Below are 20,411 nucleotides of genomic sequence, written 5' to 3'. Positions count from 1 at the left end.
CGATAGATCACTGCTGGAGTCCACACGATTTCCTCACCAACCAGTGCATGCCCATTCTCGTGCACAATTACTGGGCACTTGAAGCAATGAGCAATGCGTGTGATTTTACTAATCCTTATAATAATGCAGGTAATATACTGGATTCTAGACATCAAGAGGCAGGAATTATAGGGTGTGTTTGGGCTGTAAAATGCAAAATTATGCAAGGAGGAGAAGAAACGCATCAAGGATACGACAAGACAGTGAAGGATACGCTACTAGACGGTACACGATTTGGGGATGATCACATGAGCTCCATACACAAGGAAGATACATCTAGAGCTGTAGAAGGAAAACTAATGGCTACACAACTGGATTCATTCTCGTATCCAATTCTGAATAAGGAGTATGAACGAAATTCAAACATGCGATTTGGTATAGCATGGCTAGTTTATTACCTTTTTAGATTACAATTTGTACTATCACTGTTGAGTTCTATACTCGACTTTGATAATAGGAGCTTTGTTACTGTAAAAGTTTATGTCTTTCATCTTGTAAGACCTCCTACCATTTTGTTCACTTTATTTTTAGATATATATAAAAATTAACCCTAGACACCTTACTTAGTGGATTTGCTTGAAAAAAGAAATCTTGTATAATAATTTATATAACTGATTTGCGAACCAAACCCATTAGGAAGTGAGAACCATTTATGCCCAAGGTATTTTTATTCAAAACTAGTACTCTAACCCCATTAGGATGTATGGACCATTTATGTCCAAGATAATTCTCTGGAAAGAAGTATGGTGCTACTCGTGTCCTTACTGCTTAAAAAGAAAAAAGAAAAAGAAAAAAAAAAGAAAGAAAGAGTAAATAGGAAAGAAGCAAATGCCGGGGAGTGTAACATTTTCATCCGGAAAAAAAGGAAGCCATGAACGAGAGGTCTCTAAATATAAATACTTGAAAAACAAGGCGACTACATTCCCGATTATCATTTTCGTTGGCATCTCCAACAGAGTCCGTCGAGAGAGATAAAAAGCATGGCGAAATCCAGCGCCGACGATGAGGAGCTGCGAAGAGCTTGCGAGGCCGCCATTGAAGGCACAAAGCAGAAAGTTGAATTGTCGATCCGTGTAGCCAAAACCAGCGGCATCTTAGGCATTTCCGGAAAATTGAGCCGGGGTGCTATGGCTAAACCGCGAGTTCTCGCTATCTCCAGTACGTAAAATAATCTAATTATGATGTGTTTTAAATGTTTGGATTGTGTATAACTGTCTTCAACTAATTTGGAATGGAGGCCTAGTAGATTTATTGATTAATTTTTTATTTTATACTGCTGACGTCAACAGAAAATAATCTAGTACAATGAAACTCTGAAGGATATATATTATCAATATAACTGACTCAGCTAATTTGGACCCAAGGCATAGTTAATTATTGATTATTCCTTTTTATATTGCTGACACCAGCTTAATAGTATAAGTATAATGATGCTTTGAACTCTGAAGGATATAGATTATTCCCATAAAACTGACGGTAACTATTGGCGGTGCCAGGAATTCTGATGAGGGATTCAAAAAAAATTCGAGTATGTCGCACCTAGGATTTTAACTTGTATTTCTCTTTTAAGGGAATTCAAAATCATATATCTATAAATTTGTTTTTACCATATTTATACAGTATAATTATCCCATTGAATTCCATTCATTGCGCGTGACTCCCGGCATCAACTATTTTGGAATTGACGAGAAGTTGATTGATTGTTTTTTTCTTGGTACTACTAGCACCGGTGTGATAATAGTCTAATTATAATAAATTTACAAAGGATATAGATTATTTACATAACTGAACTCAACTAATTTGGAAAAGAGATGTAGTTGATTTATTGGTGATTTCTTTTATACTCTTGATGCCAGTGTAAAAATAGTCTAATTAAAATGAATGTCAAAATGATACAAATGGATCACCTATACTAATTTGGAATTGAAGCTAACTTGGTTGATTGATTGATTGTTTCTCTTAATGGAGTATGAAAAATTGTCTATTTATTAGAATTTTTGAAGTTTAGAGGTTATTAAAGAAAAAGAAAAAGAATCTGTAAGTTTTGAACCGAGGGGATTGGGGTGAAGTTAATTGATTGACTGTTTCTATTGAATTTCTCCACTCCCTCTTTCTGGCATTTCTCTAATCTATTAATGCGTGATCTGATCCAAATTCCAATTATGCTCATTGGAAAAAGAAGACATGTTATATAAGTATTTTTATGTTTGTTCTAACCTACCATTCGTGGGACGGAATTCTTGGTGGTCATTTGGGCAATTTTGAATTGAAGTTGAAAAACAGTACTTGAAGCTGAAAAAAAGTTTGTGGAAGTTAATAGTATCGTGTTTCACTTTTTCTGGTGATGTTACGCGAGCTTCTCCACCCATGTTTTACTTATTTTTCTTAGTAAATTTAGAGCACAAGTAACAATGATTTAACTCATGTTGCACTTATATTGCTGAGTAAATGTAGCTAGGCTATGCTTACTATAGTCTTACCATTGTCTCGGATGATAAACGAAACCGATCGTCTATTAGTAGATCACATCTTTTAACTTAAGATCAGATTTGACGTGTCAAACACTAACTTTAGGCAGCCTCTATCTTCATTTGACCCAATTATACATGCAGAGTCAGAATTCTTTTTGGACAATGGATTATTCAATAAAGTTGTTTGGTACTTCAACATTTTGATGTTGTGGTAGTAGTTCCTTTATTCTAAACAAAAAGCGTCATCTACTTATTCAAAAAAGATGTTTCATAAAATAATCTCATAAATCTACAAATTCAGGTGGAAATTTTGGTTAACATTTGGATATCTAGCCTCATAACTTAAATGGTGCATTCTTTCTGGGATGAGGAGTAACATCCGAAAAATTAGATGTACTGCAGTAATTTCAGAGTTTCTCCTATGAAATAGTTGTGTTGCCAACTAGAATAGGTCATTTCCATTTGTGCAGACAATCATAACATGTGGTTTATGCAGCAAAAGCTAAAGGCCAACGGACTAAAGCTTTTCTTCGTGTCTTAAAATATTCTAATGGAGGAGTCCTTGAGGTAATACTTCTAATAAATCTTTTTAATGTTAAACTTCTCTTCTTCGATTCAGATACCTTTTCAGTACTCCAGATTATTTAGAGGATGAAGATAATACCTTTATAAGTTAGTGTAGCTTGTCTACCAACATGAAGCTATGAATCTATAACTTCATTAAGCTGTGGATAGTATTCATATGTTATATGACATCTACTTTATGAAACTTTTAATTTTGGTTGTGCATAAGGAATCTGTAGTATCTCTGAACTTGCTGATAAAACTGTTTAGAAGGATTATTTTACTTATTGTCATAGATAGACTCATGAAACCGCACTGCATCTCACAAAATCCATATTTTTGTGCTCGTGAGTTTCCTTTAGAGCAAATTGTGCTGAAGTCCCTTGTTAACCTAACAACAATATAATGCTTGCACCTGTAGCCTGCAAAATTGTACAAGCTTAAGCATCTTTCAAAGGTGGAGCTGGTAACTAATGATCCAAGTGGTTGTACGTTCATGCTGGTAAAACTCACAGCAAATTATTTTGCCATTCTACCTGCAGCTATTATTTGGAGCTTATTCTTGATGATCTTGTTACACAGGGTTTTGATAATCTCAGAAGTCAAAGTGTTACTCCACCTCAGTGGACAATGCGTAATGTTGACGATAGGTATTTGTTTAAATTTTAGTGTGTAAATATCTGAGTGCTTTTTCTCATGTAAGCATTTTTATCATGACCTTTTGTTTTAACTATGTAGGAACCGTCTTTTGCTTTGCATCCTAAACATCTGTAAGGATGTCTTGGGTCGTCTCCCCAAGGTTGTTGGCATAGATGTGGTGGAGATGGCTCTTTGGGCAAAGGTGCATTATAAAAGTTCCACAATTGCTTTCAACATATTATAGCACACTCTTAGGCGTGGCTCTGGAAAGTAGGCATGCTTCATTTAGTTATGGCATCAAGGATTTGCTCTAGTTGGTTGCTGTCTATTTGTTTGTGTTAATTTTCTATCAGGCTTGAGTAAAATCATCCTTGATGATGATAACCGCTTAATCACATGTCGTTGGAAGGTGAATCTCAAAAATGTCTAACAGGTTTGAAATGGTTGGCAAAGTCTTGAGGGGGACTTTTGGTTTATTCAATGTGGGTGTTATCCATTTGCCTAATTCTCTGATTTCCCATCCATTTAATCCACACACAGTGACTCTTTTCAAGAAAAAGAGTATTTATTTTTGTCATTTTCTGTATGATAGCCTAATTTAATATATTATAAAAATAGTTCTCTGGCTAATCGTTAATTTCTTTGTGATGTAAATTATTTTAATATTAATTTTATAAAAATTTAATACATGCAGGCGAAGTATATCTTTGTTGTAAAAATTCAATCCCACCTTCAATTCTACCTACCAGTAACTTTTATTTATTCCCAATGCCATGACTATATCAGTGATATTTCAATCTCACTTTATCCTGTCATGAACCAGAGGGCCCTAAATGGTGGCATTGATCATGTCACATTGAGAAACTTCTTGCCTCGTCTTCCTGTTAAAACCCAAATGTTTCAGCTTTTGTCAATCCTATCCCCTGATTTCAACTGCAAAATAAGCATGTGAATGATGTAATAGAATTGCTCTAAATGCGCTTAAGATAGTATAGTCATTCTTTTTGTCTCTTCTTTTGATGAGTGAAAGGATAATCATTCCTGTTCTCATATAAAATACACAATAGTCGCTGAAGATGGACTCTGTTAGTGACAATTTTTTCTTTTGATCTAATACTATCATAGTATCAGTTACATATATTGGTAAAGCTAGTTATCTTCGCTCTTGTGCCTTATATCAGTGGGAATCCTTAAAGGAGGATCTCAATGTGTCTGTTAAAGTTGAAAAAGATACTAGTTACTTATCTAAAAAAGGTCTTTTAAGTTGAAATGAATGGGAAAGTCTTTGCGAAAGGTCACTACACCTGGAACATAACCTTTTGCATCTAATGCCCTATAAAGTTCAACAACTACAGTTTTTGTCTGTTGGTATTCTTACCTGACTCTAGATATGCGGTAAGCATGTAGGAAGTTCTATTAATCTGCTTAAGGATACAGAGTCATTTATGTTCTCTTATAAATACGCAGTTGGAAACTCTCTACTAGTTAAAGACGAAAACTGCCTTTACATACAATGGTAAGCTGATAGTCCTCTTTGTCACAAATAAAATGTTCACACTTTTTCTCCTGTTTCTTTAGTTATAGTGTCTTTGAGGGTCATATGTACGTTCACTATTTAATTGAAGATAAACACTTACCTGTTGACATCAGAAATAGCTGTTTGATTGCAATATGTTTCTAAAAATGAACTAAAACAAAAGCTGGTGCTTGATAAATTTTATGTAAATCTAATTTATCTGATCTACACTTACCTGTTGACATTAGAAATAGCTATTTGATTGCAACATGTTTCTAAAAATGAACTAAAACAAAATCTATAAATTTTTATGTAATTCTAATTTATATGATCTAATGCAGGAAAATACTCCAACAATTACCAAGCAACAAGCAAATCCTCAAGATGGGCCTCTTCCTGCTGTAGCAGAAGAAGGTGAGATGACAGTAACTGTTGAAAGAGAACTTGTATCTCAAGCAGAGGAAGAGGACATGGAGGCTCTTTTAGGCATGTATGTAACGTCTTTCACCTTCTCGGGACATTGCATTATGCCCATTTTTGCTCGAAATATGAACTGCTTATGTCTACTTCTTTTATGTTGTCCTCTTGCCACTACTTTATATGTCATGGGGAAATGTCAAGTATTCTCACTTTTCTTTTCCTTAAAAAGCTAGTATACTAGTTCAACTAGGTGATGTGGGAGTGTTACTGTTAACTACTTAAAAAAGACAGCCCCCTTTCTATTTATAAAGCTAGGAGTTTTATAAAACTTCAAGTTGGCTACCTGCTTACAATTTTAAATGGAATAATGATCGAGAAACCCGTCTAAAAGCACTCTACTATTTCTGAAAACAAATAACTATCTCGTGTCACTACCTTGTTTGTGTGTAGTGTCCTCGAGGCTCTCTCGTGCTTTATTCCTCATGGTGAACTACCAGTCTCATCTGAAAGACCGTACAAGCAGCAATCCCGTGTCTAATCTCTGTATTAGTTATAGACTTAAAAAATTTTGGTAGGTTCAGTTTTGTCCTGAAATAATTAGGAAACAATTCTGGAAGATTGTGAATTTTTCTGGAAACGAGTACAAAGGATTAATGTTTTGGTCAAGAAAGTGTGTATATGATTAGGAATGCAAGACTAGGGAGTTGCAACTTAAGTGTGCAATCTTGTGGTTACAATTGGTTTGGCTGACGTAGCTTCTTGCTGAATTTACAAAAGAATGCAGTAATTTTATATGCCAGTACTCTTTCCAGATTTTGTGTCAGCAGTTGAGCCTTCATCCTGGTTGTCCTGCCAACTGCTTTACTGCTGAACTTATTTTGTATCAGGCAAGCTATTGCTGATACAAATTACCTCGTGATGCTTTTGTGCTCTTAATTCTATGGAGAATGATGAATCATCTACTATTTATGCATATAAAATACCTTTTCATCTATTGTTTATATATAAGACCATATTGTTGCGGAAGCCAAATGTATAGAGTGTGAATAAGTCACAACTACTATACCAAAAATTATGACAGCCACCAAATAATAGATAAGACAATAAAGCAATAATAAAGGGAACACCAGAATTTACGAGGTTCGGCTAATTCTGCCTACTCCTCGGACACAACCAAATATTTTATTCCACTCCAAAATACAAGTGAAATAATACTAAAGAGAGAAGATACAAATGCCTTAAACAGATGAGAAGGCAAATGAGAGGTGTGTTTCAATCCTAAACATTAGGCCTTCTTTTATAGGGGAAAAATCCCCCCAAACTTAACTCCCAACCAATGTGGGACTTTGGCATTTTGCCAAACATCAACAAATCTCCACCTTGGCAAAATTCCACATTTTCAATTCTCTCTCAATAACAAATTTTGGTTGTGTCTTCATCTTCAATCTTCAGTGTTCAACAATGTTGATCAAATCCAAACAATGTTGAAACTTGACCGCAGTCACCACCTTTGTCAGCATATCAGCAGGATTCTCTGTAGTATGAATTTTCTTCACCGTGACTCCACCTTCTTCTATGATTTCTCGTACGAAATGATACCGAACATCAATGTGCTTCGTCCTTGCATGATAAACTTGGTTCTTCGCTAATTGAATAGCACTTTGACTATCACAAAAAATTGTGATACCTTTTTGTTCAACACCAAGCTCCTTTAGCAATCCTTGAAGCCAAATTGCCTCTTTCACAGCATCTGTAATAGCCATGTACTCTGCCTCTGTTGTAGACAAAGCAACTGTTGACTACAAAGTAGACTTCCAACTAACTGGTGCCTTTGCAAAAGTAAACACATAACCAGTAGTTGATCTTCGTTTGTCCATATCACCCGCAAAATCTGAGTCACAATATCCAACTACAAACTGATTGTCTTCCTGCTCAAAAACTAACCCGACATCTACAGTATTATGAATATACCGTAGAATCCACTTTACAGCTTGCCAATGCTCCTTCCCTGGATTGTGCATATATCTGCTAATAACTCCAACAGCTTGTGAAATGTCAGGCCTTGTGCAAACCATTGCATACATCAAGCTACCAACAGCATTTGCGTATGGTACCTTTGACATATACTCTCGTTCAGCTTCATCCACTGGCGACATAGTAGTACTTAGCTTAAAATGGGAAGCAAGTGGAGTACTAACTGGCTTAGTCTTGTCATCTATGCCAAAACGTTGAAGTACTCTCTTCAAATATTCCTTTTGAGATAAACGGAGTTTCTTTGAACGTCTATCTCTAATTATCTCCATGCCAAGAATTTTCTTTGCCTCACCCAAATCCTTCATCTCGAACTCCTTCTTCAGTTGAATCTTCAACTTATCAATTTCTTCCGAATTCTTGGAAGCTATCAACATATCATCAACATATAGGAGAAGATATACAAAGGAACCATCTTTAAGCTTGTGCAAATACACACAATGATCGTATTTGCTTCTCTTGTACCCTTGCCGCAACATAAACTCGTCAAATCGCTTGTACCATTGTCTAGAAGATTGTTTCAATCCGTACAACGATTTTTCAAGTTTGCACACCATATTTTCTTTTCCAGCAACTTTGAATCCTTCTGGCTGAGTCATGTAGATTTCCTCCTCCAAGTTTCCATGTAAAAACGCAGTTTTTACATCCATCTGAACTAGTTCCAAATCCAATTGTGCTACCAAAGCCAACATAATTCTAATGGAGGAATGTTTTACAACTGGAGAAAACACTTCATTGTAATCGATTCCCTCCTTTTGAGCATATCCTTTGGCCACCAATCTTGCTTGTAGCGAACATCTACTTGGTTAGGAAATCCTTCCTTCTTTGCAAATACCCATTTGCACCCAATTGCTTTCTTTCCCTTCGGGAGATTGGCCAATCTCCATGTATGATTCTGATGAAGGGACTGTATCTCATCATTCATGGCAATCCTCCACTTATCTTCTTCTGAACTTTGAACAGCGTCTTTATAAGTAGTAGGAACATCATCAGCTACAATTGAGGTTGCACAAGCAACCGTCTCTATGAGACGAACATGTTTCGTTATTGTTCTTTTTGGCCTGCTGGTTGCTATTGATTCAAGTTGTTGTTGAGATTCCTGAGTTGGAATCTCCTCTACTGGCTCTCCTTCCAGAGGGTAATCTTCATTTGTTTCCTCCTCTGCTTCTTGTGTAGGAAAAATAAATTTTCCCTCAAACTCCACCTGCTTAGAAGCACCTTCATTTTGTTTGGTATCTTCTGTTACCTTATTTACCATAGCAAATTCATCAAAGGTAACATCTCTGCTGAATATTACTTTCTTTGTCATAGGGCACCATAAGCGATATCCTTTGACTCCAGAAGTAATTCCCATAAAAATAGCCTTCTTTGCCCTTGGATCCAATTTTGACTCCGTCACATGATAATATGCAGTTAAGCCAAACACGTGCAAAGAGTTATAATCTACATCAGGTTTTCCATACCATTTTTCAAATGGTGTCTTGCCATCAATAGCAGCAGATGGTAGACGATTAATGAGGTGGCATGCATATGTAATTGCCTCAACCCAAAATTCTTTGCCCAAGCCAGCATTGGACAACATACACCGTACCTTCTCCAGCAAGGTCCGGTTCATACGTTCTGCCACTCCATTCTGTTGTGGTGTATGTCTAACAGTGAAGTGTCGGACGATGCCATCATTTTCACAGACCTTATTGAAATGATCATTTTTGTATTCACCTCCATTGTCTGTGCGAATACACTTGATCCTCCTGCCTGTTTGATTCTCCACCATCGTCTTCCATTTGAGAAAAATTCCCAGCACTTCATCTTTGTTTTTCATTGTATACACCCACACTCTTCGAGAAAAATCATCAACAAAGGTTACAAAATAGTGCTTCCCACCCAATGAAGGTGTTTTGGAAGGACCCCAAACATCAGAGTGTACATAATCCAAAATGCCTTTAGTATTATGGATCGCTGTACCAAATTTAACCCTTGTCTGTTTCCCTTTGACACAATGCTCACAAAACTCCAAGTTGCAAGCCTTTACTCCTTTTAACAATCCTTGATCTGATAGAGTTTTCAAGGATTTTCCTCCAGCATGTCCCAAGCGCATGTGCCATAGCTTGGTTGCTTCTGCCTCTTTGTCGTCACTGGATGTCACTGTCGCTGTCCCAATAACTGTACTGCCACGATAGCGGTACATATTATTATTCTTCCGATTAGCCTTCATTACCACTAGTGCACCGGAGCATACTCTCATCACTCCATTTTCTGCAATGATTTTGAACCCTTTTGATTCTAGGGCTCCCACAGAGATGAGATTCTTCTTCAAATCCGGTACATATCGAACATCTATCAATGTTCTGATCATTCCATCATGGTTCCTTAATCGTATTGAACCAATGCCATATGAGGTAAGAGGGCTGTTATCCGCTGTGTGGACGACTCCATATTCTCCTTCTTGAAATTCCACGAACCAGTCCCTGTTGGGACACATATGATAGCTACAAGCCGAGTCCATCAACCATATGTCTGAAGATGTTGATGACTCTGTTGTAACTAATGAGAAGTCTGAATCATCACAATCAGCTACATTTGAATCCATAATGGCCTTTCCATTGTTATGTTTGGCCTTATTCTTCAACTTCGGACAGTCTTTCTTCCAGTGCCCTTTTTCTCGACAAAAGGCACATTCATCTTTGCTGGGTCTGGATCTTGACTTGGATCTTCCCTTCTTTGTCCTCGTTTGATTTTGAGGACGACCTCTCACAAACAGTGCTTCTCCTTCTCCGCCCTTCTGTTTTTCTCGCTTTCTTTGTTCATAGCTGTACAAAGCCGAACAAACTTCTCTGAGAGAAACTTCGTCATTTCCATGGAGTAGAGTAGTTTCAAGGTGCTCGTACTCATCAGGAAGTGACGCCAACAACATCAAGGCCAAGTCACCATCATCATAAGTTGTATCCATATTTTGCAAATCTGTAACCAACTTATTGAAACTGGTGATATGTTCATTCATCGTGGTACCAGGAACATAGGTGAAGTGAAACAGTCTCTTCTTCATGTACAATTTATTTTGACTGTTTTTCTTCAAAAATTTATCCTCCAGTGCTTTCCATAATTTACTTGCAGAAGTTTCCTTTGTGTATGGATATTTCTGCTCTCTAGCAAGGTAGGATCGAATGGTACCGCAAGCAACACGGTTGATAATTCTCCAATCTTCTTCTCCAATAACATCTGGTTTCTTTTCTTCAATGGCCAGATCTAGCCCTTGTTGAAAAAGGACATCTAGAACCTCGCCTTGCCACATCCCAAAATGTCCGGACCCGTCAAATATTTCGACCGCAAATTTCGCATTTGACACAATTCTTGTCATAAGCGAAGATGCCAATGATGACGTATTGTTGACACTTGATGTAGATTCTTCTTGTTTATTGTCTCCCATCTTTGACACAAATATTATTTAATAGCTGACGACACAAATCAAGATTATTTCCTTTCTGGTGTGGAAGATCAGACTAAGCTGCAACCACAGAGCATACTCAGACAGAACCTTGACTCAGTTATCAAGATAAATCTTTTCTGATGTGGAAGATCAGACTATGCTGCAACCACAGAGCATACTTAGACAGTACCTTGGCTCTGATACCAATTGTTGCGGAAGCCAAATGTATAGAGTGTGAATAAGTCACAACTACTATACCAAAAATTATGACAGCCACCAAATAATAAATAAGACAATAAAGCAATAATAAAGGGAACACCAGAATTTACGAGGTTCGGCTAATTCTGCCTACTTCTCGGACACAACCAAATATTTTATTCCACTCCAAAATACAAGTAAAATAATACTAAAGAGAGAAGATACAAATGCCTTAAACAGATGAGAAGGCAAATGAGAGGTGTGTTTCAATCCTAAACATTAGGCCTTCTTTTATAGGGGAAAAATCCCCCCAAACTTAACTCTCAACCAATGTGGGACTTTGGCATTTTGCCAAACATCAACACATATAACTTAAGTCTAGTTAGGCACTTTTTCAACCTTGATAAGGCATCTAGTGCTGAGTCTGATATCGCATAACATGGGTTTTAAGAATCATTTAACATATTCTAGATAACCGTGTTGGCTGTGGTTGTTTTTCTTAATTGGAGAATAGAAGTTGTAGACAGCACTATTAGCAGACACTTAGTTTGCTCTCTGTTCCCCCTTTTGTTTCACCCTAGCGCTGTTTTGGTTTGTCTCCTGACTTTGGTTTCCAAATTCCTACAGTTATGTAATGGGTATTGGTGAGGCTGAGGCATTCTCTGAGCGGCTGAAGCGAGAGCTTCAAGCTTTGGAAGCTGCTAATGTGCATGCCATTTTGGAGAATGAGCCATTAATAGATGAGGTGACCCATTTTCTTGTGAAGAGTTCTTGTTGCTTTGATGCCAGTGTCAAAGCAGAGTATGGTTTCTATTTGCAGGAGTTGCTACATTTTTCCTATTTCCGACAATTTAGCCTTTTTCTTGATAAAACTATGTGTCTCTTTCATTATGAACATCTTCTCTGCCAAGTGCAATAGCACAGGCAAAGTTTTCCTTGTTCTCTGCTCCTCTGATGCAGCTTATACTATTTCCCTGATATGTATGCTCTCGCACTTGATATGTCTAACATAAATATTTTCCGTATAGATAAACTTATGCTTCTGTATCTAAATTCTTGTTTCTGCAGGTCTTGCAGGGGCTTGAATCTGCTACCAACTGTGTTGAAGATATGGATGAATGGTTAGGCATCTTCAATGTAAAACTTAGACACATGAGAGAAGACATTGAATCAGTAAGAATTTCTGCATAGTGCTTCTGTGTGATGCTGATGCTTACCAGTAATGATTATTGTTAGAGAAGACATTGGTGAATCACTTGAATGTGAAACTTATTTTTGAATCATTGTTCTTTGTTCTCATAAACAGTTGTGTATAGTTCCTTTTTCAGACTTTATGGATTTTATCATCGTACTAGCTAATTTATCTACAAAGAACATGATTCCCTTCCTGATTCAAACCGAGGTTGGATATGCAAAAGTGTGAGCTTTTTGTGTATAATATGGTGGGGGTGGATTGAGCTTTTCGGGAGCACCGCAGTGCGATTGGATGGCCGATTTCATGAATCTGAATGATTCTAGTGTGTAATTTCTACAAGGCCAAGTTTTCCACAATACAGATATCTCCAATCATGTAGAATGTCAGGACTCTATTATTTGAATGTAGACCTCCTTTGCTAATGCAGTATTGGTTCATTCACAATATCCAGATAGAAACCCGCAACAACAAGCTGGAAATGCAGTCAGTAAACAACAAGGCATTGATTGAGGAACTTGATAAGCTTCTTGAAAGACTGCGTATCCCTTCTGAGGTGTTTCTCTTTCTTTCTTGGAGCTGATTAGTGGGCGGCATTTAATAATTTAATTTTTCTTCACTTCATTCATTCTTGGTCTATAGTATGCAGCGAGTTTAACAGGTGGTTCGTTTGATGAGGCAAGAATGCCTCAGAACATTGAGGCATGTGAGTGGCTAACTAATGCTCTACATGGCCTTGGATCGCGTAACTTGGATCCTAGCTTTGCAAACATGAGAGCTGTATGTCCACTTGGTTATTCTTTTCTGTCTTTTCTTTTGATCATTTCCTTTTTGATGTTGTGCTTCAGCATGTAACGTAGGTAGACAAGGTTAATGTAGGTAAGCATGCATATGTTAAGGCACACTACAAATTTGCCCAGACAGGGCTTGGATGACCGATTCGTTTAAAGTAATCTGAGTAAATAAAAATGGTAGAACTATTTTGAAATCCACAGTAGGACCTCATATAAAAATGGTTGAGTTATTGCAAAATACACAGTCATGACCTAGCTAGTGCTGGATCCAAATTCCTGCTAGTATTTTCTGGGGAAATCAAAAATGTCCTATCATTACATTTACCAAGTTGTCCTGCCTTTGATATTCTAACAGTCTGTCATATAGACAGTGGGTCATCTCTGCACTTGTACAGAAAAAGTTACTTAACAAAAAATTAAGACATTGATGTCTGTGAATATCTTGCAGGTGAAAGAAAAACGAGCAGAAGTCGACAAGTTAAAAACGACATTTGTTAGAAGAGCATCTGAATTCTTGAGAAACTATTTTTCCAGTTTGGTGGATTTTATGATGAGTGATAAAAGTTATTTTTCTCAGGTATACGACCAATCAGTTTTACTTGAATTAATTGTCATTAGTCTTCTATAAATAGTCACTTAGAGGCTGCTTATAATATTAATTAAACAGCGTGGGCAATTGAAGAGGCCTGACCATGCTGATCTCCGATACAAGTGCAGAACATATGCTCGTCTATTGCAGCATTTGAAGGTCGGATTTCTCCAACTTGTTAAATTTTATCATTGTTTTAATATTTCCTGATGTCTTTCTCTCAATCCTTTGCATTTGCAGAGTCTTGACAAGAATAGCTTGGGCCCTTTAAGAAAAGCTTACTGTACCTCCCTCAACTTGCTTTTGCGCCGAGAGGTCAGAAAGCTTTGTCTTTTTAGTTTTTTTTTTTTTTCTTTTTCTTTTCCCTTTGTAGCTTCTTTCTGTTGAGGGGGTTACTTAAGTCCCCATTAAGTTCACTGCAGCTATGTGCACTTTTAAGCCAACAGAATCTGTTTTCTTCATCTCAGAACTCCCAAAGGCATGTATCACTTGTTTGTCTATAGAATCTTTCCCATCAAAGAGTTGCTGAATGAACCTGCTTTTTAAGTGAATAAATAATCTAAGCAGCAGTTCTGTTGGGTAGTTTAGCTGGGCGAAACTATTAAGTGCAGTAACTTCTCAGAAAGAAGTCCGGGAGCAGGCTGTTCTGTTTGAAAAATAACAAGCTGAGAGAGGGGGGGGGGGGGGAAAGGCACAAAGGTTTTCGGTGGAGTAGCAGCATTGGAAAGAAGAATGGAAACAGTTGGAAGGGACCAGAAAAATATGGAATGATAGATTACAAAATTGAACAAGGGAAACACAGCAAAGTCAGTTAAAAAAATCCTTCATAATCAGATTTAAAGAGCTTAGTACAATTAGGGTAATCACTTCATGACTAACAAATACTGACTACCAGTGGGAGAGTTGTTCTTTAAACAACAAGAATCTTTGCTGCCAAGCAACTTGGAGCTCAAGTCTGCATGACTTTGACGAAGTGCCTTTAACTAAGATAACTGGACCACGTAACTCTTACTCTTGAAAGTTATGGAGTAAATTCCGGAAATTTATTTTATTCCAAGTAGGGTGTTCAAATCAAGGTTAGGGATAGGGTTAATTGTCTGGTGGGACCTAAATCAAAGATTTGAATTATATTTTAACTCATGTAACATAAATAGGACTTTTATATTGCTTTAGGACCCTGTTTCCCTTTTAGAAGGAGTAAATCTTAATTCACCTAAGAAAAAGGTTGTCATACTTTCTCTTTCCGTACTAGTGGGGCCATTACAAGTGGTATCACAGCATGATCTTGGCACCTAGACCTCTTCAACAGCCATAGCAGAAAGAATTCAATTAACAGGATCTGAGGAGAGCCCAAAGAGAACGGAGGATCAATATAGTCTTCTCTGACAAGGAACAGAGCTGTTGCGGAAGCCAAATGTATATAGTGTGAATAAGTCACAACTACTATACCAAAAATTATGACAACCACCAAATAATAAATAAGACAATAAAGCAACAATAAAGAGAACACCAGAATTTACGAGGTTCGGCTAATTTTGCCTACTCCTCGGACACAACCAATATTTTATTTCACTCCAAAAATACAAGTGAAATAATACTAAAGAGAGAAGATACAAATGTCTTAAACAGATGAGAAGGCAAATGAGAGGTGTATAGAAATCCTAAACATTAAGCCTTCTTTTATAGGGGGAAAATCCCCCCAACTTTTGTTTTCCCACCGATGTGGGACAAACATTTTGTCAAATTCAACAAATCTCCACCTTGGCAAAATTCCACATCTTCAATTTTCTCTCAATAACAAATTTGGTTGTGTCTTCATCTTCAATCTTCAGTGTTCAACAATGTTGATCAAATCCAAACAATGTTGAAACTTGATCGCAGTCACCACCTTTGTCAGCATATCAGCAGGATTCTCCGTAGTATGAATTTTCTTCACTGTGACTCCACCTTCTTCTATGATTTCTCGTACAAAATGATACCGAACATCAATGTGCTTCGTCCTTGCATGATAAACTTGGTTCTTCGCTAATTGAATAGCACTTTGACTATCACAAAAAATTGTGATACCTTTTTGTTCAACACCAAGCTCCTTTAGCAATCCTTGAAGCCAAATTGCCTCTTTCACAGCCTCCGTAATAGCCATGTACTCTGCCTCTGTTGTAGACAAAGCAACTGTTGACTACAAAGTAGACTTCCAACTAACTGGTGCCTTTGCAAAAGTAAACACATAACTAGTAGTTGATCTTCGTTTGTCCAGATCACCCGCAAAATCTGAGTCACAATATCCAACTACAGACTGATTGTCTTCCTGCTCAAAAACTAACTCGACATCTACAATATTATGAATATACCGTAGAATCCACTTCACAGCTTGCCAATGCTCCTTCCCTAGATTGTGCATATATCTGCTAATAACTCCAACAGCTTGTGAAATGTCAGGCCTTATGCAAACCATTGCATACATCAAGCTACCAACAGCATTTGCGTATGGTACCTTTGACATATACTTTCGTTCAACTTCATCCATTGGCGACATAGTAGTACTTAGCTTAAAATGGGAAGCAAGTGGAGTACTAACTGGCTTAGTCTTGTCATCTATGCCAAAACGTTGAAGTACTCTCTTCAAATATTCCTTTTGAGATAAACAGAGTTTCTTTGAACCGTCTATCTCTAATTATCTCCATGCCAAGAATTTTCTTTGCCTCACCCAAATCCTTCATCTCGAACTCCTTCTTCAGTTGAATCTTCAACTTATCAATTTCTTCCAAATTCTTGGAAGCTATCAACATATCATCAACATATATGAGAAGATATACAAAGGAACCATCTTTAAGCTTGTGCAAATACACACAATGATCGTATTTGCTTCTCTTGTACCCTTGCCGCAACATAAACTCGTCAAATCGCTTGTACCATTGTCTACAAGATTGTTTCAATCCGTACAACGATTTTTCAAGTTTGCACACCATATTTTCTTTTCCAGCAACTTTGAATCCTTCTGGCTGAGTCATGTAGATTTCCTCCTCCAAGTTTCCATGTAAAAACGCAGTTTTTACATCCATCTGAACTAGTTCCAAATCCAATTATGCTACCAAAGCCAACATAATTCTAATGGAGGAATGTTTTACAACTGGAGAAAACACTTCATTGTAATCAATTCCCTCCTTTTGAGCATATCCTTTGGCCACCAATCTTGCTTTGTAGCGAACATCTACTTGGTTAGGAAATCCTTCCTTCTTTGCAAATACCCATTTGCACCCAATTGCTTTCTTTCCCTTCGGGAGATTGGCCAATCTCCATGTATGATTCTGATGAAGGGACTGTATTTCATCATTCATGGCAATCCTCCACTTATCTTCTTCTGAACTTTGGACAACGTCTTTATAAGTAGTAGGAACATCATCAGCTACAATTGAGGTTGCACAAGCAACCGTCTCTATGAGACGAACAGGTTTCGTTATTGCTCTTTTTGTCCTGCTGGTTGCTATTGATTCAAGTTGTTGTTGAGGTTCCTGAGTTGGAATCTCCTCTACTGGCTCTCCTTCTAGAGGATAATCTTCATTTGTTTCCTCCTCTGCTTCTTGTGTAGGAAAAATAAATTTTCCCTCAAACTCCACCTGCTAGAAGCACCTTCATTTTGTTTGGTATCTTCTGTTACCTTATTTACCATAGCAGATTCATCAAAGGTAACATCCCTGCTGAATATTACTTTCTTTGTCATAGGACACCATAAGCGATATCCTTTGACTCCAGAAGTAATTCCCATAAAAATAGCCTTCTTTGCCCTTGGATCCAATTTTGACTCCGTCACATGATAATATGCAGTTGAGCCAAACACGTGCAAAGAGTTATAATCTATAGCAGGTTTTCCATGCCATTTTTCAAATGGTGTCTTGCCATCAATAGCAGCAGATGGTAGACGATTAATGAGGTGGCATGCATATGTAATTGCCTCAGCCCAAAATTCTTTGCCCAAGCCAGCATTGGACAACATACACCGTACCTTCTCCAGCAAGGTCCGGTTCATACGTTCTGCCACTCCATTCTGTTGTGGTGTATGTCTAACAGTGAAGTGTCGGACGATGCCATCATTTTCACAGACCTTATTGAAATGATCATTTTTGTATTCACCTCCATTGTCTGTGCGAATACACTTGATCCTCCTGCCTGTCTGATTCTCCACCATCGTCTTCCATTTGAGAAAAATTCCCAACACTTCATCTTTGCTCTTCATTGTATACACCCATACTCTTCGGGAAAAATCATCAACAAAGGTTACAAAATAGTGCTTCCCACCCAATGAAGGTGTTTTGGAAGGACCCCAAACATCAGAGTGTACATAATCCAAAATGCCTTTAGTATTATGGATCGCTGTACCAAATTTAACCCTTGTCTGTTTCCCTTTAACACAATGCTCACAAAACTCCAAGTTGCAAGCCTTGACTCCTTTTAACAATCCTTGATCTGATAGAGTTTTCAAGGATTTTCCTCTAGCATGTCCCAAGCGCATGTGCCATAGCTTGGTTGCTTCTGCCTCTTTGTCGTCACTGGATGTCACTGTCGCTGTCCCAATAACTGTATTGCCACAATAGCGGTACATATTATTATTCTTCCGATTAGCCTTCATTACCACTAGTGCACCGGAACATACTCTCATCACTCCATTTTCTGCAATGATTTTAAACCCTTTTGATTCCAGGGCTCCCACAGAGATGAGATTCTTCTTCAAATCCGGTACATATCGAACATCTGTTAATGTTCTGATCATTCCATCACGGTTCCTTAATCGTATTGAACCAATGCTATATGAGGTAAGAGGGCTGTTATCCGCTGTGTGGACGACTCCATATTCTCCTTCTTGAAATTCCACGAACCAGTCCCTGTTGGGACACATATGATAGCTACAAGCCGAGTCCATCAACCATATGTCTGATGATGTTGATGACTCTGTTGTAACTAATGAGAAGTCTGAATCATCACAATCAGCTACATTTGAATCCATAATAGCCTTTCCATTGTTATGTTTGGCCTTATTCTTCAACTTCGGACAGTCTTTCTTCCAGTGCCCTTTTTCTCGACAAAAGGCACATTCATCTTTGCTGGGTCTGGATCTTGACTTGGATCTTCCCTTCTTTGTCCTCGTTTGATTTTGAGGACGACCTCTCACAAACAGTGCTTCTCCTTCTCCGCCCTTCTGTTTTTCTCGCTTTCTTTGTTCATAGGTGTACAAAGCCGAACAAACTTCTCTGAGAGAAATTTCGTCATTTCTATGGAGTAGAGTAGTTTCAAGGTGCTCGTACTCATCAGGAAGTGACGCCAACAACATTAAGGCCAAGTCACCATCATCATAAGTTGTATCCATATTTTGCAAATCTGTGACCAACTTATTGAAACTGGTGATATGTTCATTCATCGTGGTACCAGGAACATAGGTGAAGTGAAACAGTCTCTTCTTCATGTACAATTTATTTTGACTGTTTTTCTTCAAAAATTTATCCTCCAGTGCTTTCCATAATTTACTTGCAGAAGTTTCCTTTGTGTATGGATATTTCTGCTCTCTAGCAAGGTAGGATCGAATAGTACCGCAAGCAACACGGTTGATAATTCTCCAATCTTCTTCTCCAATAACATCTGGTTTCTTTTCTTCAATGGCCAGATCTAGCCCTTGTTGAAAAAGGACATCTAGAACCTCGCCTTGCCACATCCCAAAATGTCCGGACCCGTCAAATATTTCGACCGCAAATTTCGCATTTGACACAATTCTTGTCATAAGCGAAGATGCCAATGATGACGTATTGTTGACACTTGATGTAGATTCTTCTTGTTTATTGTCTCCCATCTTTGACACAAATATTATTTAATAGCTGACGACACAAATCAAGATTATTTCCTTTCTGGTGTGGAAGATCAGACTATGCTGCAACCACAGAGCATACTTAGACAGTACCTTGGCTCTGATACCAATTGTTGCGGAAGCCAAATGTATATAGTGTGAATAAGTCACAACTACTATACCAAAAATTATGACAGCCACCAAATAATAAATAAGACAATAAAGCAACAATAAAGAGAACACCAGAATTTACGATGTTCGGCTAATTTTGCCTACTCCTCGGACACAACCAATATTTTATTTCACTCCAAAAAATACAAGTGAAATAATACTAAAGAGAGAAGATACAAATGCCTTAAACAGATGAGAAGGCAAATGAGAGGTGTATAGAAATCCTAAACATTAAGCCTTTTTTTATAGGGGGAAAATCCCCCCAACTTTTGTTTTCTCACCGATGTGGGACAAACATTTTGTCAAATTCAACAAGAGCAAGCTTTGACAGATCATACAGAGAAATGAATCAACTGAGCTGGATAACAAAATCTGCTACTACACAAAAATGACAAAATAATGGAGAAGCTTCCTTATAGAAAAAATGGAGAAGCTTGGAATCAATCTTGAGACTGGGAACCCAAAGTTACAGGAGTGGAAATTGAAGATGCAACAGAGGAATCAAGGAAGGATAAGCCTGCCCTGCC

The 20,411-nt window shown here is 37.7% G+C and overlaps 1 protein-coding gene across 2 annotated transcripts in view; it reads left to right on the top strand.

The window, feature by feature from the left end:
- The first annotated feature begins 879 nt into the window (after positions 1-879).
- The window catches only part of LOC107830936 (exocyst complex component SEC3A-like), a 32,438-nt gene continuing 12,906 nt past the window's right edge, over positions 880-20,411 (top strand). For both annotated transcript variants that reach the window (XM_075236939.1, XM_075236940.1), the window contains exons 1-13: positions 880-1,197; positions 3,007-3,077; positions 3,496-3,576; positions 3,657-3,724; positions 3,813-3,915; positions 5,571-5,719; positions 11,933-12,050; positions 12,374-12,478; positions 12,952-13,053; positions 13,140-13,277; positions 13,740-13,868; positions 13,959-14,039; positions 14,121-14,195. In XM_075236939.1, coding sequence (XP_075093040.1) covers positions 1,020-1,197; positions 3,007-3,077; positions 3,496-3,576; positions 3,657-3,724; positions 3,813-3,915; positions 5,571-5,719; positions 11,933-12,050; positions 12,374-12,478; positions 12,952-13,053; positions 13,140-13,277; positions 13,740-13,868; positions 13,959-14,039; positions 14,121-14,195 — 1,398 coding nt within the window. In that variant the 5' untranslated portion in view covers positions 880-1,019. The remainder of the gene's footprint in view (positions 1,198-3,006; positions 3,078-3,495; positions 3,577-3,656; positions 3,725-3,812; positions 3,916-5,570; positions 5,720-11,932; positions 12,051-12,373; positions 12,479-12,951; positions 13,054-13,139; positions 13,278-13,739; positions 13,869-13,958; positions 14,040-14,120; positions 14,196-20,411) is intronic.

This window comes from Nicotiana tabacum, chromosome 18 (assembly GCF_000715075.1).
Source record: "Nicotiana tabacum cultivar K326 chromosome 18, ASM71507v2, whole genome shotgun sequence".
NCBI classification, from domain to species: domain Eukaryota; kingdom Viridiplantae; phylum Streptophyta; class Magnoliopsida; order Solanales; family Solanaceae; genus Nicotiana; species Nicotiana tabacum.
This window is presented reverse-complemented; position numbering and strand designations above follow the sequence as displayed.